General features: G+C 43.4%; 1 protein-coding gene across 1 annotated transcript in view; it reads right to left on the minus strand.

Annotated features, from left to right (window-relative positions):
- Positions 1–292: 292 nt before the first annotated feature.
- Positions 293–25,273, minus strand: part of LOC106561908 (SH3 and multiple ankyrin repeat domains protein 2) — a 271,718-nt gene continuing 246,737 nt past the window's right edge. Inside the window, 6 exon segments of the mRNA XM_045688948.1 lie at positions 293–4,976; positions 20,827–22,106; positions 22,169–23,221; positions 23,223–23,332; positions 23,876–23,999; positions 24,127–24,233. Of these exon segments, the coding sequence (XP_045544904.1) occupies positions 4,433–4,976; positions 20,827–22,106; positions 22,169–23,221; positions 23,223–23,332; positions 23,876–23,999; positions 24,127–24,233 (3,218 nt within the window). The 3' untranslated portion in view covers positions 293–4,432.

Raw genomic sequence — 25,273 nt, forward strand, 5'->3', positions numbered from 1 at the left:
GTGTATAGCACCCGATTCTCATGGTGAGAATACACAGAGAGAAAAGCACATCAAAAAGGAATTAAAAAAAGGACGCATGTGCAGTGAGAGGGTGTTTTCGTGTAGTAGTAAGGGCTCACGAGGAAGGAAGCTATACTGTTCAGCGGCAGCATGACCGTCATTACAGTGGTGTCATGACTGGGATACCTTGTAGTGGACTCGGGAGGTGCCGCTCTTTTTCATGGTCCTTCGAGACGGATCCAAAGAAGCACAAACACAAAAATAGGCACATCAGGAATTAAATTAATACAACCATAGTGCAATATTATATTTATTTCTTACAGTAACTTTTGGTTGCCATACAAGAAGTATTGAGGATTTGGGGGGAAGGAAGAGTGCAGTTACAAGAAACTTCTCTTTCTTATTCATATTGATAATTAGATAGTCGACTCTACGTATGAGGAATTACAACATAGAGAACATGAACACAAATATACACAAAAGAGACGGAAACGTCTTGGTATTTATGTAGAATGAAAAATAAAAGAAGAGAAGAGAAAATAAAGAAGAAGAGAAAATAGCAAAAGTATCCAAATAGTTGCCGATGGGTAAGTGAAGAACTGTGTTGTGATGGTAGGGGGGATAGTGAGCCATGCCAGTCCTTATGTAGCATAGCCTTATAGTCACACAGTGATGATTTGTATAGCATCTTAATACTACTACTCAGTTCTACGATTCCACATATAAATTAGCTTAGTGATATGTTGTTTTTTTCTCCATGAAATCAACAGTCACAACGAATCTTTTTTTGTACATTTCTATATAAGTTGAGCATAAAAGTGTCATCGGGACAGTTTTCGATCCAGTGGACTGTGAGGATATGTATAAATGTAAAGCGTTTCAGTCATTTATACACACATTTTATACAGACTAAGCGATTGGAATTGTCAAAAATTACAATATTCAAGATAGGCAGGTGATGGCCAGAGGATAGTATATAAAATATATTTTGATTGGACAAATGTCTTCTGTCCACTTCATCTATCAGTGTTCATAACATCAACAGGTGATAATATATAATGATAGTTCATCTTAAAACTGGGAAAAAACACCACCAAGGATATCCATTCAGTATAAATATTGCTTCTTAGTTTCCTCATAAATCTGATAATATTAATTTCTATTAATATATATTTATATATAATATAGTTCTTGGTTTTTTTCTTCACTTTTTGGCAAACCACACTTCAGAGTTGAATATTTTTCTCCAAATGTCTTTTATAAAATTCCATATAATTCTATATAAATCATAAAAAATACTGTGCTTTTTTCTATGTCACTTTTGTTGAGTCTTTTAAAATAATGAATGGATTATAGCAGCGTTATAACTCCTGCAAGTCCTCTTTTTTATCATCCCTTTGTCTTCCCTTCATCATCATACAGTTGCACACAGGGACCAGGAGAGAGAAAAAGGAATCTCACCAAGGTAGATTTTTTTTGTCCAACAGGAGCCCCTAAATTGCACACAATCCAAACAATCATGGTTATGTTCATAGAACATCACTGTGAACTGATAGAATCATGGATATGTCTCGAATGACCACAAAATACTGTTCACTTTTTAGTGATATGTTATAATATATAGGTAATCTGGGTACAGTGGCATACATGGCATCCACACTTCTCTTTGCAGTCCATTCTGGGGTAGTTCTAATCTAGTTCAGAGGCAGAGAGGCCAGAAATGGGGCACTATGTAGAGAATAATGAGCTATTTGAGGCACTATCCAAACATAAAACAGGGATAGTGACAAGAAAATAAGTTCTGAGGGTGGATGCAATGGCCATAGTCTTTCATAGAAATTCTCTCTCTGAACCTTTTAGAAATATTATACATATAATTATTCTATAGATGTACTCTTTTCTTTAAATCATTCCTTAATACACATTCAAAACAATAAATATATTCAATTTACTTAAAATCAATGCCATCAAACACTTCCTGGGTAGTGACCTATCAGCAGTTCTCATATTAACATTGACATAATGGTGTTTCATGAAAAAGGATGGAAACTATTGATTGGCTGTCAGATTGGAGCTTTGATTGGAAGATAATCTTGTTCTACCTGCTCATTGGTGTGAGAGCTCATCACTGGTGTTGAGAAAAGGACTCAGTAACATTTTACTTGAAGCCTGTAGTAATAATACTTTATAACTTTTTATAAGCAAGCCTTATAAAAGGTTTATACCTGCAGGCTTATGTAAAGTGTTATGGAGGACTCTCCCTCTCATTCTCAAATGAACAGGGACCAAATGCATCCTCGAAAGCCTTTATTGGCTGGATCAAACCATACCCCTCTAATAGCTGCTCAGTCGGTGCTGCTGTGTCACACCTCTTTTCTTCCCTCTGGAAACAGCAGTTAGGATTAACACCTCTTCTTGTTAATAATTACATTTTGTGATTCATCGGCAATGCAAACACTGATTATACACAAACTTTGTAAACGTTCCTATAAATCTTTTTTAAATCCTCTTCGGTGATTGTGTGAATGTCTGGGTAGCAGATTTGAGTGAATTAATATTATTCATAGTATTCTTGGCCCCTGCAATGAACAGTATAGGTTAGCTGTCTAAAAACAAGCACAAGGTCAAGCACACTGTCCTATGTTAACCCAGATCACAAAGTAACACCCGTTTTGCACTCATCCTTTAAATGGTTGTCTTCAAATACCCGCCGAGAATCATTGTGTCAACTATTTTTTTTTAACCCTCACCTATAACACAACAGCACACACTGGTATTAATATAAAAACAATGTTTGATCTGTGAAAGGAATCACTCAGTGATTAGACATGATTAAAGATGGCTGGAGAGAGATGGTGATATTATGGCAGGAAAATTGTTGTTGTGATAGGTGGATTATTTCTGTCATAGGCCTGAAGGGAGGTTGGTTGGTTCGGGGATAGGGAGTAGGGGTCTGGCATTCCACTCCTGTCCAGGTCACTGTCAATTGTGTGGAAGACAATGAAAACACACATGACGCCAACACTTAGGGCTAGATTCTATCAGATCCACACCAGCGTAGGGTTGTTTTGGCAGTGTCGGAGGTGGAACTGTGTTAGAGCTGTCAAATCCACAAGCGGCTCCTAAAACAGACATTGCCATTGGCGGCATGGAGTCGCATTAAGAGAAATCCCACGCAGCCCTGTTTACAAGTTCGAACACCAGAATGTGAGATGCAGTCTACACCTTGATTAGGCTGATAGAAATCCTCATTATTTTGTTTCATGATTTTCAATTTGAGCATATTATTGTATGCTATATTATTTCTATATAGCATACACTTTCTCTTTTTGAACTTACAACACAAAAGGAATGGGTGTGGCTTTGTGACAATGATCACCGATTTGACAGCTCTAACACAGTTACACTTCCGACACTGCCAAAACATCAGCTATGTGGGTGTCGGCTAGCACCGCTTAACGCTTGATTTGATTGAATCTAGACCTTACACTCTCACTCATGTCTTTCTAAAACCCATTTAACAAACCTCCCACAGTGTGCGCACACACGCCTCACAAACATGTCTCTGACAAAACGCAAATACACACACCTTCCACAGTGAACAGGGATGTGAAGGGGACAGTGGTGCCTGCTACAGTAGAGCCCCTCCAGCCATGCATTAGAAAAGACTAACACATCAGTATGTTTCTCTCTCTCAGGAGAAGGCCATCGCCGGATATCTGTGTGTGTGTGTGTGTGTGTGTGTGTGTGTGTGTGTGTGTGTGTGTGTGTGTGTGTGTGTGTGTGTGTGTGTGTGTGTGTGTGTGTGTGTGTGTGTGTGTGTGTGTGTATTTGCTTGCAACGAGTGATATGGTTTAGGATTAAGCTAAACATTTCTGCAAAGGTTCTCGTTTCTAATGTTTTTCAAATGTCTCTACAACGTCAGATGCATCCATAAACATAACCCACGGTTTGACTCTAGTGAAGAAATATTCTCTGAAGAAACTCTAGCAAAGATAGAAAAGGAGCGCCAACCAGCTCAGCTGGTTCCAAACACCCGCACGGTGGGAGCTTGAAAAAGTATTGAGTATTCCAAAGCAAATTGGGAGTTGTAGTCTTTAGTATTCCAAAAATGTCCAGGTTGGATTTCTATCAGTATTTCAAAGTGTTTGAGGGCTACGTTTCAAGAATATTCCAAAGTGTGGTGACATGAGCATCCCTAAAAAGATGCAGGATTTTTCCCACTTTTTCTCCATTCTGGATTGATGTAGTTTCTCCAGGATTCCGACATCCCTTGATACTCGGGAAGCAGAATGGGAATGGTCAAACACAAACACACCACAGAGTCGAGGCAGGAAGGGAGGAGTCAGAGGCCGAGTCCTAAATCGTCCCAGACAGAAAAGGAGAACAGGTAGGAGAGAGAGTGTTTCAGATAAATCCACACCCCCTGGCTTTATCTGTCCTGCAGCATTTTGAGGGCCCTCTCGATGTTCATGCGGTGGCCCACCCTCGTCACCCCCAGGTCAATCAGATCCTCTTTCTGCAGCGAGGGCAGGTGGGCGCCCTCGATCTCGTTGTCCAGGAAGGCGTCTTTATGCTCCGACAAATTCAGACTGTCCAGCCAGTCGGCCACGTCCAGCTTGCTCCACAGCTCCACGGGCTTGGAGGCGAAGGGCTTGCCTGAGGTGGCTACGGCCTGCATTAGGGTGAGTGGTGAGGGGGAGCGCGAGCCACCGCACGAGGACCCTCCACCAAGGCTACCACCCATGTTGCCGAAGCCACTCGCACTCCCCATGGGTGGGGTGGGCAGGCCGAAGAGGTCGCTGAGGCTGGCCGAGGCAGAGTGGGGTAAAGAGGAGGGGCAGGGGGGCGAGGAGAGGTTCGAGGTGTCCGGGGGGCTGCAGAGGTGAGGGGGCAGGCTGGAAGGAGGGGTGCAGGAGGAGGGGGGCAGGCTGAAGGACACGCTGGAGTTCCGCTGGCTTCCTGAGGCTGGAGAGCTGGAGAGAGAGAGAGAAAGAGAAAATAGAGGGAGAAAAGAGAGATAATGAGAACCTAACATACATATGGCACAGTGATGAACTATGGTATAGAGTGGCTGTACCAAACTAATCCAGACCATAATGATCAGAACATGGCAACCAAAGAAGACCATGGCACCCTAGAGAAACTTGGGCAGATAAAAACCTCTAGCAAGAAGCAAACTCCTCCCCCTCCACATGTGACTCACAACCAACCCCCCACTACAGGATATGTGTGTGTGTGCGTTCAGACCTGGCTGGTGTAAAACAGATGTAGTGTTTGCTGACCTTGACGTGTGGTAAACCTGCTGAGGCTTGGTGTGGAAGTGGGGATCGCTGAGAGCTTTCAAAATAAACACGAAGTTCATGAACATAAAGTATCTTACTGATCTAAGCACAGAATTCTACTGAAATACTTGAAAGAGCCACTAGGGTGCAGTGTTGTCAGTGGATTTTTACCTAAACCATACTTTACTTCACTGGTATTTTACAGTCTACTATTTACCAATTAGGCAGTCCATATTTAGCATTTTTCAAACTCCTGAAAAAGCTTGTTCCTGCAATCTAGAGCCATAATCATTATGATACATTTTGTGTAAAAAAATATGTATATTTTTCTGCATATTTAAGCGAACCACTTGAGCTGTCTGTATCCTCCTGACTGGTGGTTATTTTGTTAAAGAAACTAAATATGCTTCTTTGCATCTCTGCTAAAATCTGGGTACAGATTTAAAGGAATGTGAGTCTTATTCAGTATATTTAGTAATTGCTTGCTTTTCTAAAGTCTATCAACCTTGTCAGCAGGCATAACAGCTAAAACAGACAAGCTATAGCTACTCTGACTTGATCGACAGCCTGAAATGGCTTCTTGGTAGCTAGTTACAGTTCATTCGGAAAGTATTCAGACCACTTGACTTTTTCTACATTTTGTTATGTTACAGACTTATTCTAAAATTGATGAAATCGTTTTTTTCCCCTCATCAATCTACACACAATACACCATAATGACAAAAGCAAAAACAGGTTTTTAGAAGTGTATAAAAAAATCCCCTGAAATATCACAATTACATAAGTATTCAGACCCTTTATTACTCAGTACTTTGTTGAAGCACCTTTGGTAGTGATTACAGCCTCGAGTCTTCCTGTGTATGACGCTACAAGCTTGGCACACCTGTATTTGGGGAGTTTCTCCCATTCTTATCTGCAGATGCTCTCAAGCTCTGTCAGGTTGGATGGGGAGCGTCGCTGCACAGCTATTTTCAGGTCTCTCCAGAGATGTTTGATCTGGTTCAAGTCCGGGCTCTGGCTGGGCCACTCAAGGACATTCAGATATTTATCCCGAAGCCACTCCTGCATTGTCTTGGCTGTGTGCTTAGGGTTGTTGTCCTGTTGGAAGGTGAACCTTCACCCCAGTCTGAGGTCCTGAGCGCTCTGGAGCAGGTTTTCATCAAGGATCTCTCTGTACTTGACTTCGTTCATCTTTCCCTCGATCCGGACTACTCTCCCAGTCCCTGCCGCTGAAAAACATCCCCACAGCATGATGCTGCCACCACCATGCTTCACCATAGGGATGGTGCCAGGTTTCCTCCAGAAGTGGCGCTTGGCATTCAGGCCAAAGAGTTCAATCTTGGTTTCATCAGACCAGAGAATCTTGTTTCTCATGGTCTGAGAGTCCTTCAGGTGCCTTTTCGCAAACTCCAAGTGGGCTGTCATGTGCCTTTTACTGAGGAGTGGCTTCCGTCTGGCCACTCTGCCAGGCATGATTGGTGGAGTGCTGCAGAGGTGGTTGTCCTTCTGGAAGGTTCTCCTATTTTCGCAGAGGAACTCTGGAGCTCTGTTAGAGTCACCATTTGGTTCTTGGTCACCTCCCTGACCAAGGCCCTTCTCCCCCGATTGCTCAGTTGGCCAGGCGGCCAGCTCTAGGAAGAGTCTTGGTGGTTTCAAACTTATTCCATTTAAGAATGATGGAGGACAGGTTCTTGGGGACCTTCAATGCTGCAGAAATGTTTTGGTACCCTTCCCCCAATCCTGTCTTAGAGCTCTACGGACAGTTCCTTCGACCTCTTGGCTTGGTTTTTGCTTTGACATGCACTGTGCGACATTACATAGACAGGTGTGTGCCTTTCCAAATTATGTCCAATCAATTGAATTTACCACAGGTAGACTCCAATGAAGTTGTAGAAACATCTCAAGGATGATCAATGGAAACAGGATGCACCGGAGCTCAATTTCGAGTCTCATAGCAAAGGGTCTGAATACATATGTAAATAAGGTATTTATTTAAAAAAAATATACATTTGTAAAAATGTCTAAAAACCTGTTTATGGGGTATGGTGTGTAGATTGATGATGATTTTGTTTTAATTAATCCATATTTGAATAAGGCTGTAAGGTAACAAAATGTGGAAAAAGTCAAGGGGTCTGAATACTTCCTGAATGCACTGTATACTAGATGACTAGGAGTCGCTGTGTTCAAGCCACCGTGACTACATCTTGGCACTCCCTCACCATTTAAACAAATATTTTTGAAGCTATAGAAATGCATTTATTAATGGCTACATTCGTTTTGGCTACATTTATTATATTATGTGAGCTAAACAGTAAAAAATGCAAGAATATATTTACCAAAAAATTCTTAAAGTATACTTTTTTGAGATTGTTAAAACAAAGAATAAAACAGTACGTCATATAACATTATTACACCACTACATATCTACAGTACAAAATGTATAATACCACCATACAACAATATTACAATGTACTGTGTGTGTGTGTGTAGAGTGCGTGTGCTAGCGTTTGTGTGTGTGTGTCTGTACCTATGTGTGTGTCTCATCACAGTACTCACTGCTCCATAAGGTGTATTTGTATCTGTTAATTAAATCTGATTCTACTGCTTGCATCAGTTACCTGATGTGGAATAGAGTTCCATGTATTCATGGCTCTATGTAGTATTGTGCGCCTCCCATAGTCTGTCCTGGACTTGGTGTCATGTCTTGTGGGGTATGCATGGGTGTCCAAGCTGTGTGCTAGTAGTTTAATCAGACACCTTGGTGCATTCAGTTTGTCAACACTTCTTACAAAAACAAGTACTGCTGAAGTCAATCTCTCCTCCACTTTGAGCCATGAGAGATTGACATGCATATCATTAATGTTAGCTCTCTGCGCACATTTAAGGGTCAGCCGTGCTGCCCTGTTCTGAGCCAATTGTTATTTTCCTAAGTCCCTCTTTGTGGCATCTGACCTATAGCAGGGGGTGTAAAGGCATACGTTTTTCCAGCAGCAGACTATGATCGATAATGTCAAAAGCTGCACTGAAGTCTAACAAAACAGTAACAATAACTCTGTTTACAAGAAGAACGCAGATAACCAGGAACACACACACAACAGCATGTAGAAAAAAAACTCGGACTGCACGAGGGGCCAGAGGGAAGCTTGCAGCACTAAGTCCACAGAGCATGTCCTAATGTGATTCACTCTCTATCTCAGAGTGTGTGTGTGTGTGTGTGTGTGTGTGTGTGTGTGTGTGTGTGTGTGAGCGTTGAGAGAGTACATCTATGTGCATGCGTTCAGACAAGCATGTCTTTTGGTAGTTGAACTCTAAATAGAACAACAATGCAGCATATCGAGGAAGAGGATTATACAGTATTTGAGGTCAGCTCTGCTGGGAATAATCATTATAAAGTGGTTATTACTCTCATATCCAGCAGTTCATTCCAGAAGAATACCATTTGACAATCTGGCATCAGCATCACAGTATCCTCGACTCACAAAACAATATACCTAACACAAACATGCAGTGGGCTTGACAACACAAGAGGGACAGAAGAGAGAACCTAGATCTGGTATGCAATCTAATGTCAATCTAATATTTTTTGGAACAGTGTAGTCATGTGTAGTGTACATATCAGTCCCCTACAGACCACAGAGATTTGTGCAGCACCAGATGGAGTGATGGATTGATGGGGAGATGGATGAAGAGGCGTATGAAGTGAGAGCAGGGACACACAGGGCAAACCATCACCCCCAAAAACACACACAACTATGCCCCATTCAATTCAGATTAACACCCTCATTCAATTCCCCCTCTAAACTTCCTTCTGTGGTTCCATACTGATCGGGCTCTGAAGGGCTGCAATGCCTGCTAATTTGTTGACTAATGTATGTGTAGAAGTCAATTAATATACTGTAATTACACTCCTAAGTATGGACAAAACCAGAAGACACAGCAGCCCTTGATGACCAGGTTGGTTGTCCCCTCTTTCCCTTGTACTATATGGATAACCCTGAGGGAAGTTAGGGAGGGGAAGTGAAATGGGCAAGGGCGTTATTTGGCCCAAATGGATTGGGCCAAAGTGAAAGCACTAAGTCCCCCCCTCTGGACCTGTAGCACTTTGCACCATGGGTAAAACTTACAGCTTGTTTTTTCAGCACCAGCTTTTCCACATGCAGTCATCGTGATGGAGTAAGGAGAATGGCGTGAAACAGAGGACACATGAAAAGATGAGACAACGACAAAACACATGGGGAGACACAAACACTATCACGCACGCACGCACGCACACACACACACACACATACAAAAAGGGTAAAAAAGTGAGACAGAAAATGTGACAAAATGCAGTGAATGAACATATGTCCTTCTAAACTGACATCTCACTCCAACGTGATAACCTCCTTGTGAAGATGGGACACTAAAAATTCACTTCACAGAACAGAGGTCAAATCTCGTAATTTCATCTAACAGTCATAGTCTGGTCCATTTCACATATACTGTGCATGCCCCATGAATGCACTTGAGCAGCTTTGCATAATAAAAGTTGATGCTTCGTTATCTGACACACTGATCCATTTCTAACTGATCAATACTTTGCTGTTAAACCTGTGATCACAATCAATACCATCAGGCTGACGAGGTGGGAGAGGGATGAGGGTATCAATAGCCTACTGTGACAGAGCAACACATACCTTGGACCACACATCGCACACACACCAAACATTATCCAGCAATGAAAGCAGAAATGATACCTTCTGACTTACTTGCTTATCGAGTTTAATGACCAACCTATCGCTCCAACCTTCCATAGCAGATATAACAGCCCAGAAGCGGAATGGTTTTACTGTATATAAATGGGTCTGCTTTGACTGTGTCATTAGAGATCATACACAACATCATCGGAGCCATTTTCTACAGAGTAGTACTGGATGCTTCAACTTAGTGCAGTGAATTTAACCATTATAGATATACTGTACTGTACACACGCATATACACACGAATGCACACACAAAAACAGTCAAGAGACTCTTTCTCCATCTCACCACACACCCTCACACATGCACTCACACACACAATCCCCCACTCTGCATGCACTCACACACACAATCCCCCACTCTGAAATGTTATGTAACTGTGGCCTAGTAATGGATGTTGCACATGATGTGGATGTGCACACTGTGATGACACTGAACTCTACTGAGGGTTAGCCCCCCCCACCCCCCCCCCCACCCCACACACTATAATCGGACTGACATCACTCCAGCGGGCCTCAAGGCTGCTCTCATCAACTCGTTGCTAGGCAACCCCGTTCGCTCGCTGGCACACTAATCTGTGAACCTAAAAGACGACGATAAAGTGAAAGGAAAAATGTAAGAATGCTAAAAAGGAGGGAGAGCAAATCCTTCATGTCGTGGCGTTCATCTGGGCTGGTTCTGCTGTGCTGAATGCTTAAGACGGAGAGAGACTGTTTCTTATGAACCTGTTTAAGTCAGAGAGAGGGGGGGAGAGAGAGAGGGGGGAGAGAAACTGAGACAAAAAGAAACAGACAGAGAGAGAAAGATACAGAGACATAAAGAGACATGGAAGGCCCGAGAATGAGACAGAGAGACAGATAATATAGGCCACCCTCTCTTTCATATCCATCTGCTCCATGTGCTCAGCTACAGGGCACCTTGCCCCTTCTGCTACCTAATTCCTCACACGCTTCCTCACTTCAACTGTTCTATATGATCTCTCTCCTTCCCTCAGGCTGTACTAAACAGTACCGTGCCATCTTTCCCTTTAACCTACACTGTGTAGTGAATCTGTTTTCCATAAAACAAGTTTTATGGAAAACTCGGTCCATATCATTGGTTCAACTTATTCCAATCAGCTTGAAATGGGTAGAATACGCCAGTCCCAAACACCTGACTCTTCCCTCACCTCCAACCTTTCCTTAGCCCTTATCTCTTCTGTGTTTGCAGATATGTGGCGAACCAGCTGTAAGCAATATAGTGGAAGGAAGCTCTGGTCAGTCCATTGGAGGGAAAGGCCTAGTTTTAACAAACAGATCTGCAAACACTGGAGAAGTATTTATATCCTGAAATAAATAGATCATCTCACTAAAATACATTTTAACAAAAAGTTAGCAAAAATAGATAAAATATTGCTACCGTGGAAAGGAAAATACCTGTCTATTTGTGGAATAATCACCCTGATTAACTCTTTAGTCATATCCCAGTTTACCTATTTACTTATGGCCCTGCCTACACCTAATGACTTGTTTTTTCAATTATATGAGCAAAATATATTCCACTTTATTTGGAACAGCATACCAGACAAAATTAATCAGGCATATTTATATAATGAATATGAACTCGGAGGGCAGAAATTATAAAATATTAAAGCATTTCACCTTTCACTAAAGGCTTCAGTCATACAAAAGCTTTACTTAAATCCAAACTGGTTCTCTAGCAGATTAGTAAGAATGGCTTACCCCGTGTTCAAGAATGGCCTTTTTCCCTTTATTCAGATTACAACCTCTCACTTTCCATTATTTGAAAAATAAATAATCTCCAAAATACCGCTATTTTAAAAACAAGCCATAGAAAGCTGGTTGCAATTTCACTTTAATCCACCAGAAAAGACAGAACAAATATTAAAACAAATATTATGGTTAAACTCAAATATACTAATTGATAAAAAAATATAAAATTTAATGAAAAAAGACAACTGTATAATCTTTGTAAATTATATCATAAATAGGACTGGTGGAGTTATGTCACACATGCAGTTAGCAAAAATATATGGAAATGTCTGCTCTATCCAAAATTACATCCAACTGATTGCAGCATTACCGCAAAAATGGAGGAGGCAAGTGGAAGGGGGAGAAGGTAAGGACCTTGTCTGTCGACCTTGCAATGAAGACCAAAATTGGTTAAAGAAATTTGTGATAAATAAAAAAGTATCCGAGTTTAATTTAATGTGATTAGCATGAGGTTGTAAGTAATAAGAACATTTCCCAGGACATGGACAAATCTGATATCGGCAGAAAGCTTAAATTCCTTTTAATCCAACTGCACTGTCCAATTTACAGTAGCTATTACAGTGAAAGAATACCATGCTATTGTTTGAGGAGAGTGCACAATTTTGAACATGACAAATTAGGCACATTTGGGCAGTCTTGATACAACATTTGGAACAGAAATACAATGGTACTTTGGATCAGTCTAAAACTTTTCACATACACTGCTGCCATCTAGTGGCCAAAATCTAAATTGCACCTGGGCTGGCATAATACATTATGGCCTCTCTCTTGCATTTGAAAGATGGTACACATTTTTTTTATTTTTTTCTTGGTATTATATTTTACCAGATCTAATGCGTTATATTCTCCTACATTCCTTTAACATTTCCACAAACTTCAAAGTGTTTCCTTTCCAATGGTACCAAGAATATGCATATCCTTGCTTCAGGGCCTGAGCTACAGGCAGTTATATTTGGGTATGTCATTTTAGGTGAAAATTGAAAAATGGGCCAATCCTTAAAATGTTATTAAGGACCAAAAAAAATACATCTGAACCAAACAGGTTGCAAAATAGTTGGGAAGAGATTTTCAATGTACCGATTCCATGGCACATGGCTTATGAACTGATACACAAAACAACACTGGATTAAACACTTGAATTTTGTTCGTTTAAATTATTATACAAAATTCTTGCAACCAATAGAATGTCATATACATGGGGGATACAACCATAATACCTCTGCAGATTTTGCTGTGAAGAGAAAGAATCATTAGATCACCTGTTTTGGTACTGGCCATATGCTTCCTTTTGGTTGCAGGTTCAGGAATGGCTGAAGAATTACCTGGAGCTAACTCTGCAAATAGCACTGCTGGTTGATTTGAAAAGTCATAGTCAATCAATCAATAATATAATAATACTGAAAAAAATGTATCTTTACTTTACAATCTGTAGAAACTATGAAAATAGAAAGGTTTGTGAAACATCACAGCACAGTTGAAAAATATATGGCAATTAGAAATAAAAAATGGATGGTCTTCAGATGTATATGGGAGGGGTTGAGGGTAGCTGGAAGGTGGGACTAAAAACAAACAAAAAAAGATAAGTAATGTAAAATATATTGTGTCTGTATAATGTACATTGTATGTATAAGCTGGAAGTAGAAGGCTAAGTATTGTGGTGCTAAGTATTGCTGCACTGAAAGTAAAGGGTCTGAATAATTTTGCACGCCCAATTTTTCAGTTATTTATTTGTTAAAAAAGTTTGAAATATTCAATAAATTTCGTTCCACTTCATGATTGTGTCCCACTTGTTGTTGATTCTTCACAAAAAATTACAGTTTTATATCTTTATGTTTGAAGCCTGAAATGTGGCAAAAGGTCGAAAAGTTCAAGGGGGCCGAATACATTCGCAAGGCACTGTATATATATATTATATATATATACACACACACATATATATAAAAAAGTAAAAATAAAATCAATTTACAACTTCTACCTCCCTATATACACATTCAAGGATTTTCTTTATTTTTACTATTTTCTACATTGCCATACAACACTCCTTCCGTGGCCTCCAACTGCTTTTAAATGCAAGTAAAACTAAGTGCATGCTCTTCAACTGATTGCTGCCACACCCTCCCGCCCGACTAGCATCACTACTCTGGATGGTTCTGACTTAGAATATGTGGACAACTACAAATACCTAGCTGTCTGGTTAGACTGTAAACTCTCCTTCCAGACTCACATTAAGCATCTGCAATCCAAAATTAAATCTAGAATCGGCATCCTACTTCACAACAAAGGCTCCTTCACTCATGCTGCCAAACATACCCTCATAAAACTGACTACCCGACCGATCCTTGACTTCGGCGATGTAATTTACAAAATAGCCTCCAACACTCTACTCAGCAAACTGGATGTAGTCTATCACAGTGCTATCCGTTTTGTCACTAAAGCCCCATATACTACCCACCACTGCGACCTGTATGCTCTCGTTGGCTGGTTCTCACTACATATTCGTCGCCAAACCCACTGGCTCCAGGTCATCTATAAGTCGATGCTTGGTAAAGCCCCGCCTTATCTCAGCTCACTGGTCACCATAGCAACACCCACCCGTAGCACGTGCTCCAGCAGACCAATAAAATTTGATTTGATTCAATTTGATATTTCACTGGTTACCCCCAAAAGCCAACACTTCCTTTGGCCGCCTTTCCTTCCAGTTCTCTGCTGCCAATGACTCGAACGAATTGCAAAAATCACTGAAGCTGGAGTCTTTTATCTCCCTCTCTCACTTTAAGCATCAGCTGTCAGAGAAGCTTACCGATCACTGTACCTGTACACAGCCAATCTGTAAATAGCACACCCAACTACCTCATCCCCATATTGTTACTTATCCTCTTGCTCTTTTGCACCCCAGTATCTCTACTTGCACATCATCATCTGCACATCTATCACTCCAGTGTTAATGCTAAATTGTAATTATTTCGCCTCCATGGCCTATTTAGTGCCTTACCTCCCTACTCTTCTATATTTGCACACACTGTACATAGATTTTTCTATTGTGTTATTGACTGTACGTTTGTTTATGTGTAACACTGTGTTGTTGTTTTTGTCGCACTGCTTTGCTTTTTCTTGGCCAGGTCGCAGTTGTAAATGAGAACTTGTTCTCAACTGGCCTACCTGGTTAAATAAAGGTGTGGGGGGGAAAAAATAATAATAGTGAAGACTTCAAAACTATGAAGTAACACATATGAAATCATGTAGTAACCAAGAAAGTGTTAAACAAATCAAAATATATTCTAGATTTTAGATTCTTCAAAGTAGCCACCCTTTGCCTTGATACTTTGCACTCTCTTGGCATTCTCTCAACCAGCTTCATGAGGAATGCTTTTCCAACAATCTTGAAGGAGTTCCCACATATTCTGAGCACTTGTTGGCTGCTTTTCCTTCACTCCGTGTTCCAACTCATCCCAAACCATCTCAATTGGTTTGAGGTCGGGTAATTGTGGAGGCCAGGTCATCTGATGCAGCACCCCATCACTTTGCTTGGTCAAATAGCCCTTACACAGCCTGGAGGTGTGTTTTGGGTCATTGTCCTGTTGAAAAACAAATGATAGTCCCACTAAGCGCAAACCATATGGGATGGTGTATCGCTGCAGAATGCTGTGGTGGCCATGCTGGTTAAGTCTGCCTTGAACTCTAAATAAATCACAGACAGTGTCACCAGCAAAGCACCCCACACCATCACACCTACTCCTCCATGCTTTATGGTGGGAAATACACGTGGAGATCATCCGTTCACCTACTCTGCGTCTCACAAAGACACGGCAGCTGTAACCAAAAATCGCACATTTGGACTCATCAGACGAAAGGACAGATTTCCACCGGTCTTATGTCCATTGCTCGTGTTTCTTGGCCCAAGCAATATTCTTGACTGACCTTCTTAAAGTAATGATGGACTGTCATTTCTCTTTGCTTATTTGAGCTGTTCTTGCCATAATATGGACTTGGTCTTTTACCAAATAGGGCTATCTTCTAAAAACCACACCTACATTGTCACAACACAACTGATTGGCTCAAACGCATTAAGAAGGAAAGAAATTCCACAAATTAACTTTTAACAAGGCACATCTGTCAATTGAAATGCATTCCAGGTGACTACCTCATGAAGCTGGTTGATAGAATGCCAAGAGTGTCCAAAGCTGTCATCAAAGCAAAGGGTGGCTACTTTGAAGAATCTCAAATACAAAATATACTTTGATTTGTTTAACACTTTTTTGGTTACTACATGATTCCATATGTGTTATTTCATAGTTTTGATGTCTTCACTATTATTCTACAATGTAGAAAATAGTAAAAATAAAGAAAAACCCTTGAATGAGTGATGACTGGTGACTTTTGAATGACTTTTGACTGGTACTGTATATATACAGAAATATATATATATATGGGGGATTGGAAATGATGCAGACAATTACAGTGGTAGAAGCCACAGTAAGACTGCAATATTAAAGCTGATCTACCCTCTAAAAAAAACAAAAACACAAACACTGGAGAAGTTACTCACTAGGCAGGTGGATTGTTTTTTCCCCCCAACCAGGTAGCTATATAGGCCACACTCTCCCTTCTGGCTCTAACACATTCCATAGTCAAACACTGAGGACTCATTAATCTATTAGACCCAACAGTTCCCAGAAAGACCTCAAAGCTACAGGGAACCTTCTTGTATTATCTGTCAAAATAAAAACCTAACACACGCCAATAAATAAATTCAGCTTCTTGAATTGAAATGTATTTTAATGAAATTCTCATAGGGAACAGAAGAATATCTTGTTTCTCTCTAGGCAATTGTGCAGTCAACCTTTACCTGTTCTTGATTATGTGGATACTATTTATCAAAGTGCAGTTGCCTCTACTCTTAAACCTCTGGATGCCGTTTTTCTTAGTGCCCTTCATTTTATCACAGGAGACAGTTTTATTACTCATCACTGTATTCTTTACCAAAAAGTTATCTGGACCTCTTAAGTCACATGGACAAGAAAATGCTCATCCATAGGCTGCGCTCCTAGTGGCCGCAGACTTTAACGCAGGGAAACTTAAATCCATTTTACCTAATTTCTACAAGCATGTTACATATGCAACCAGAGGGAAAAAACCTCTAGACCACCTTTACTCTACACACAGAGACGCATACAAAGCTCTCCCTCGACCTCCATCTGGCAAATCTGACCATAACTCTATCCTCCTGATTCCTGCTTACAAGCAAAAACTAAAGCAGGAAGTACCAGTGACTCGCTCAATATGGAAGTGGTCAGATGATGCAGATGCTAAGCTACAGGACTGTTTTGCTAGCACAGACTGGAATATGTTCTGGGATTCTTCCGATGGCATTGAGGAGTACACCACATCAGTCACTGGCTTCATAAATAAGTGCATCGAGGACGTCGTTCCCACAGTGACCATACGTACAAACCCCAACCAGAGGCCATGGATTAAAGGCAACATCCCCACGAGCTAAAGGGTAGCGCTGCCACTTTCAAGGAGTGGGACTCTAACCCGGACACTTATAAGAAATCCCGATATCCCCTCCGACGAACAATCAAACAGTCAAAGCGTACAATACAGGACTAAGATTGAATACTACTACACCAGCTCCGATGCTCGTCGGATGTGGCAGGGCTTGCAAACTATTACAGACTACAAAGGGAAGGACAGCCGCGAGCTGCCCAGTAACGCGAGCCTACCAGACGAGCTAAATTACTTCTATAAGCATACATGAGAGCACCAGCTGTTCCGGACGACTGTGTGATCACGCACTCCGTAGCCAATGTGAGTAAGACCTTTACACAGTTTAACATTCACAAGGTCGCAGGGCCAGAAGGATTACCAAGACGTGTACTTTGAGCATGCGCTGACCAACTAGCAAGTGTCTTCACTGATATTTTCAACCTGTCCTTGACCGAGTCTGCAGACCAGCATTGTCCCTGTGCCCAAGAACACCGAGGTAACCTGCACTCACATCTGTAGCCATGAAGTGCTTTGAAAGGCTGATCATGGCTCACATCAAGAACGTTATCACAGAAACCCTAGACCCACTCTAATTTGCATACCACCCCAAAAGATCCACAGATGACGCAATCTCTATTGCACTCCATACTGCCCTTTCCCACCTGGATCCTGGACTTCCTGACAGGCCGCCCCCAGGTGGTAAAGGTAGGCAACAACACATCTGCCACACTGATCCTCAACACTGGGGCCCCTCAGGGGTGCGTGCTCCGTCCACCTCCTGTACTCCCTGTTCACCCATGACTGCATGGCCAAGCACGACTCCAACACCATCATTACGTTTGCTGACGACACAACAGTGATAGGCCTGATCACCAACAACGATGAGACAGCCTATAGGGAGGGGGTCAGAGACCTGGCAGTGTGGTGCCATGATAACAACCTCTCCCTCAACATGATCAAGACAAATGATATTTGATTTGACTGGAAATCCCTTTGTGGCAGGGGGAAGGGAAGCTTGATATGTGCAACAGGAAGGGGCAATTGAATGCAAGAAATTAAATTGTGAACATATTTCTAGCATTCAGTTTTCTACCACAAAACAAAAAATGTTTGGGTTAAGTGGGTTAAAATCTTCCTAGAAGTCGGAAAAACATGACGGTGGACAATGCTGATTTATATTATAAATCAGATGTATTGAATTTTCCATGTGGTTTATATTAAAGGGCACTTTATTTAATATAACATGATTTCAAAATTCAATATTGGTTCAAACATTCTACTTAAAATATCAAAGGGACTCAAAAGGCACTCTATTCCTGGAGCTACCTTATCTACTATATCTACTGATATGGTTTGCATTAGCCCAATGCTAGCAAAATTATATTTGTTGTGCGCTGTTATAGATGGTTTCAGCTGCAATACTAGCTAAGTCCTCTGAATTGTGCATTTAACGTTAGCCACAATGCTACACTAGCTATGTGCTAACTACAATGATAGCTATGGCTAACTATATCCACAATGCTAGCTAAGCCTCTGACATTATGCATATGCTATAGGTCATCCGTGCATTGTGTATGTTATGTTGGACCTCCATTAAGGGGCACTAGCCAAGTTATCAAATGGGCAGAAATACTGAGTTTTCAATGGTCTTATTGAGGAGGGAGCATAAACATGCTGTGCCAGCAGGAGCTCTGGCCATTGCCAATAAGGTTGATGCCATAGTTGATGTAATGGTGGCAGAAGGCTTAGTATAAACTAAAATTGTATTTGTCACATGCGCCGAACACAACAGGTCGTGAAATGTCGTGAAATGCTTACTTAAAAGCCCTTAACCAACAATGCAGTTCAAGAAAGAGTTAAAAAAATATTTACTAAATAAACTAAAGTGAAAAATTATAAAAAGTAACACAAGAAAATAACAATAACGAGGCTATATACAGGGGGTACCAAGTCAATGTGCAGGGGTACAGGTTAGTCGAGGTAGTTTGTACATGTAGGTATGGGTAAAGTGACTATGCATAGATAATAGACAGCGAGTAGCAACAGTGAAAAAACTAATGGAGGGGGAGGGAGGGAGGGGGGGGTCAGTGTAAATAGGTGGCCATTTTGATGGATTGTTCAGCAGTCTTATGGCTTGGGAGTAGAAGCTGTTAAGAAGCCTTTTGGATCTAGATTTGGTGCTCCGGTCCCGCTTGACGTGCGGTAGCAGAGAGAACAGTCTATGACTAGGGTGGCTGGAGTCTTTGACAATTTTTAGGGCCTTCCTCTGACACTGCCTGGTATAAAGGTCCTAGATGGCAGGAAGCTTGGCCCCAGTGATGTACTGGGCCGTACGCACTACCCTCTGTAGTGCCTTGGGGTCGTTTTGTCTTGGTGTGCTTGGACCATGATAGTTTGTTGGTGATGTGGACACCAAGGAACTTGAAGCTCTCAACCTGCTCGACAGCCCCGTCGATGAGAATGGCGGCGTGCTCGTCCTCCTTTTCCTGTAGTCCACAATCATCTCCTTCGTCTTGTTTACGTTGAGGGAGAGGTTGTTGTCCTGGCACCACACGGTCAGGTCTCTGACCTCCTCCCTATAGGCTGTCTCATCGTTGTGTCATCGGAAAATGTAATGATGATGTTGGAGTCGTACCTGGCCATGCATTCATGAGTGAACAGGGAGTACAGGAGGGGACTGAGCACGCACCCGTGAGGGGCCCCCATGTTGAGGATCAGCGTGGCGGATGTGCTGTTACCTACCTTTACCACCTGGGGTGGCCCGTCAGGAAGTCCATGATCCAGTTGCAGAAGGAGGTGTTTAGTCCCAGGGTCCTTAGCTTAGTGATGAACTTTGAGGGCACTATGGTGTTGAATGCTGAGCTGTAGTCAATGAATAGCATTCTCACATAGAATTTACAGCTGATTTAAGATGAAATATTTAACCCAGATACGGTCAACCATGTTACTTTAATTGGCACTTACTCTAGTATTTTTTTTTTCTTGAGATGGGGAACACCTTTTTTATGAAGTTGAACATGTACTCCTTATGACAGAATGTTAAAATTTAGAAATACAAATTTAATAAAAACGTTCTTTCTTTTTTACCAAATTACAGTACCCAAAAGGCACTCTATTGGTGGAATGACCCAGTAGCAGGTGTCTTGGGTATCCCCCCCAGCACTACACAGCTGATTCAAATAATCAAAGCTTGATGATGAGTTGGTTATTTCAATCAGCTGAGTAGTAACATCGAAGACCGATTTTGGAAAACCTTGGGCTAGAGTAGCACTTTAAAACGATGACAGTAGCTAGCTAGGCTTATGTTTCCAAATGACTATTGGTTGGTCTTAGCAACACATCAGCTCATTATCTCGCTGTTTTATAGGGAATAATTGATCAGCAAATGGATATATAAAAAGAGAAGATATAGACCATCTAATATTCTTAATGCCGTAGCTTGGCTCTTTGGAGATGGAGGGTAGGGGGTTTGTTTAAAGGTCAAAGGTGAGATGTGTCAGCGTAAATGTTAAAGGTCAAAGGTAAGGTAGATTTATGTGTTACCTAGTTCCAAAGCCGCCCCTGGCCCCTGTGGTGGGTGAGTCGAAGGAGTCCCCCTGTTTGGGCCGGTACATCTGTGATAAGATGGAGCTCAACTCATTGATAACTGTGGCCTTAGGGTCAGACGTGGGCGGGCTCCTTAGCTCCGGGGGCTCGCCCCACAGCTTGGACGACCGATGGGAGGGGGTCCTGGGGAGGTCCGGGGGGGACATGGACCCGGGTGGAGGAGGAGGGACAGGAGGGGGCACCCCGAAGGAGTCCAGGGATTCCTCCATGAGGACGTCGTGGTAAAGTGCAGTGTTCTTGTTGATGATGGGCTTGTTTTTGGGCTTGGGGGGAACGGGGGGTCGGTCATCGAGGTAAGCCTGGCCATCAGTATAGACCATGGAAGTGTTCTCCAGGGCGCTGTTGTACCCGCCCTCCGACGACAGTATAGAGATGCTGGAAACTGTGGAAATTGTGCTGGTAGTCTCCATATGGGGGTCTCCACTGCTGCGACTGTCTACCTCCTCGATGCCTGAGTCAGTGACACCTTGCTTAAAGCCACCGTCAGGGGTCGGAGGGGGATAGGAGGGTGGGGGCACGCAATTGGACATCCCGCTTCCCCGTCGGAACTGGCCGACAGGGGGTGGGCCGTGGGTGTAGTATGGGGGTGGATTTGGCCCCCTGTCCCCCATCCCGTTGCGTCTCTCTTGGTTCCGTTGCTTGAGCAACTCAGCGATGGCCGTTGCCTGGTCCTCAGGGATGTCGATGCTGTTGGCGAACTCCAGTGGCGGTGGCAAGGGCTCGGAGAAGACAAACTCCTCCACCTCCTCGATGTCCACCGAGGCCAGCGGGGAAGGGGGCATGCGGAAGGGCAGCTTGACTGGCTCGTCCACCGACCCCCCAGCCGTGATGCTCTTCCCCCGCGGCACAGGGGGCAGGGGCATGGTACTGTGGCTGTTGGTGGGGGGGTTTGGCTGGTTGGGGTCTCTCAGTTCACTGGGGATACTGTTGTCCTGGGCTGGTGTGTTCTCCTGCCCCCTGTCTTCCCCCTCTGGGCTGTTTTTGGTGTGCACCATCAGCAGCCCGGCATCCTGCTCCGCCTGCTGCCTCTCCTCCCTCACTCCATCCGACTTGTACTTCTGCTCCGTCATCTGCCTCCTCAGACCTACCCCTCTGCCTCGCCCCAGGGTTGTCGTGGAGGTAGCGAAGCTTGTCTCGGTGTTGGAGCGGAGCTTGGTATCGATGAAGAGGGGCTGATTGAGGCCAGGTTTGTGGGGGTTGGGAGGGAGGGACTGGGGGCATCGCTCTTGGGGAGCGGTTGAGGTTGAGAAGGGGGTGGGGCTTGTGTCGCCATGGTTGTTTGTGTCTGCTCCTTCATGGCTCTGTCCCGGGCCGCCAGCGCCAGGGCGAGGGGCGAGTTAGGGTCCAGGGCCTTACCTGTGACGGGGTGCAGGTAGTCCCTTCCTCCGTTGGAGCTGTAGGTCTTGGGCGGAGTGGCCGGGAGACTGACGGGGCTGTCCAGGTTGGGGTACTGGCCGGTACGCGCGGTCAGGGGCTCCCTCACCACCTGGGTGGGCTCAGGGGTGTTGAAGTCTGTCACGTTACCCCCACGATCACCCCCTTCTTGCAGCAGGTTGGCGGCCGGCGGGGGAGCCATTATCCTCTGCAGGTGCTCGTCATTGCTGAACATCCCCTCATCGATAGACTTGGACTGGCGTAGGCACTGGGCCGGGTCTCCCAAGTCCTCATCCCCCATGTCGGTGGAGAGGAAGCCGGGCGAGTTCCTCCGCGCCTCCAGCCTCTTCTCCCGGTCCCTCACTGCCCCTGCGATGGCAGCCGCAAAGGGATTGTTGACAATGGGGTCTTCAGGCCTCAGCCCCCTGCCCCCTGCCCCGGGCGTTAAGGGTGGGTGTTCGGGCGTGGTGGGCTCGATCTCAATACTGCTGCCCTGGCTGCTCTTTCCACTGCTACTGGTGGACGGCTCCTTGACGATGATGGTGGGGATGGGAATGGACGAGAAGGTCCTCTCAGTGGGTGTGGTCGGCATGGAAATGGTGTCTGAGGGCGGGGCACAGCAGGTCTTCTCTGGGCTGTCCTCCACATTGGGCTGCTTGACCAGCATGCCCTTCCTCCTCGCCGGCTTGGCAGGCACGTACAGCGCCTTGTTGCCCACCTCCGAGTACGGGTTCTCGGGCACGGGTGCCCGTCCTCGGCTTCTACTATCGTACTGTTCTGAGCTCTGGCGGTGATAACCTCGCCTTAGTGTCCCTACATCTACCATGCGGTTGCCAAGGATAGTGGTGTTGGAACATTTTCCAGCAGAATTGAGGGTGAGGCCCGGTCGGGTGGTGCCTAAGCCCCTTGGCGTGGGGGAGATGGATGGAGAGTTGTAGGAGGAGGGGGGAGACGGGGGGAGAGATGGCCGGGGGAGGAGGGATGTCCTCGGACGTGTCGGGCATGGAGAGGCTGCGGGTGAACTTGAGTGGGGGAGGGGTGAGGAGCGTCTTCTCCTCTTCTGTTATACCTGAGAGAGAGAAATAAAGTGAGAGAATGAGCGATAGAGAGAAAGAAAGAGAGATCTGTCAATTGTACATGTGTGATTCTATTTCATTTCATCTTTCTTATCGAGATACATTTTTTGGATAGTTCACTTAACTTTTTAAATTCTGTAATCAGTTTGAGAAAGTTGTCTATGGGTCAGGTGTGAGGATTGCCTTCTATGTTCCAAATATTACAAAGTATGCTCAAGCTACTGCATATACTGAAGTTACTAGCTACTGAAGCTAGTGCAGTCATAACACACAGACCTGCCTTTGGGCTACTATTGGCTCTGAGTGGCGTGATGAATTGGATGGAACATGGATAGAATTAGTTTCAATGAAATACTATTGCTTCATCATCGACTGTGGTTTCAGCGTATGGGTAATGGGTTATAATACTGTCGCCTCAGAGCACAATTTGGCAAGTGGATCACTCTAATTTGTTCACATCACATTTAATGAAGCCAGTTACTCTCTGGAAACGGTAATCATAGTAAAGTGGGGCCATACATTAGACACACACACACCTATGGACTTCTGTCTCCTCATGGTGCCACCCTTGGCAAGTATTCCCAGGAATGCCCCCCCTCTAGGACTGCCTGGCATGGTGGGTGGTAGCACTGCCACACCACCCTGGCGGTCGTACATGGACTGTAAACCAGAGTTGGGTAGGGTTAGAGTTTAACATGTCCACAACACACTAAGTATTGATCAATACCATGCTTTAGATAGAAACGTCTGCTAAATGGAATATATTATACTGTGTGGAGTAACTTACATTCATGTCAGTAGGCGTGACCAAACAGCGGCTGGAGGGGCGTGGCTTAATGGTGGCCACCTTCACGTCCACGGCATTCGGGGAAGGTGACACCTCGTCCACTTTATCTGCAAAACAAACCCCACCCCCTATGAGTGACAGGGTAAATAGGGCGGAACTTCTTTAATCCTAAAAATGTCATGGGCCAAATGCGTTCGCAAGCCAGTCATTTTCATGACCCCTTCCTCAGTTTCCAAACTTAATTGAGGCTGAAACAGAGAAAAAATAAACACAATAAAATAAAATAAAAAAACTTTGGGAAGAGGCCAGCCTTGGAAGCCGTGCAAGCCTTTAAACTTATATTATGTAATATTTAGTTGTATTTGTTTTTGGAAAGCCTCCATGCATTTGGGGATGTTACTGTACTTAGAGTGACTTGAAAACATATCCTCTTCTTCTGACCATCTACACACAGAGGGAAGAGAGTGGAATCAGCCACACACACACACACACACACACACACACACACACACACACACACACACACACACACACACACACACACACACACACACACAACCATACGAACATACACATATATTCTGAAACTATGGGTGACTTGTTCTATCTGGCCATTTTCTGAGGCTTGATGTGTATAGATTCCGTTTCTGAAAAAAACACTCCAATTTCATCCATATCCCATGCAATCTGTTATGCCGTGTAGATCCTACTATATAACATTATTGCCAATCTGTTGCCAACTTTTCCAGTCATATGGGATTGAAGCCTACAGATTTATTATAATTCATGTAGCAGGATCAACAAAACAGATGGCATGAACTCCAGTTTTTACAGACCAGTTTTGAGATGTGAAAACCTCTTTTGGGGTGAACTATCCATTTAATAGTTCATGAGTTAGTGGAATAAACCAAAGTTCAACATTTCACCTATGTGACGATGCGTCTGACATAAGCAATGTTTGAAATACAATACCATGTTATCACGTTATTGAGTCTGATGTCCATTCAGTATGCACAGAGATTAGACTGGAATAAAATCATGCATTCTCATTGGTGCAAACAATTACATTCGATGACAAATCAACTTACTACATACTGTAAGTTGCAGTACTTGTTGTCAGGGTTGGGGTCAATTCCATTTAATTTCC

Source organism: Salmo salar, chromosome ssa11, assembly GCF_905237065.1.
Source record: "Salmo salar chromosome ssa11, Ssal_v3.1, whole genome shotgun sequence".
Taxonomy (NCBI): Eukaryota; Metazoa; Chordata; class Actinopteri; order Salmoniformes; family Salmonidae; genus Salmo; species Salmo salar.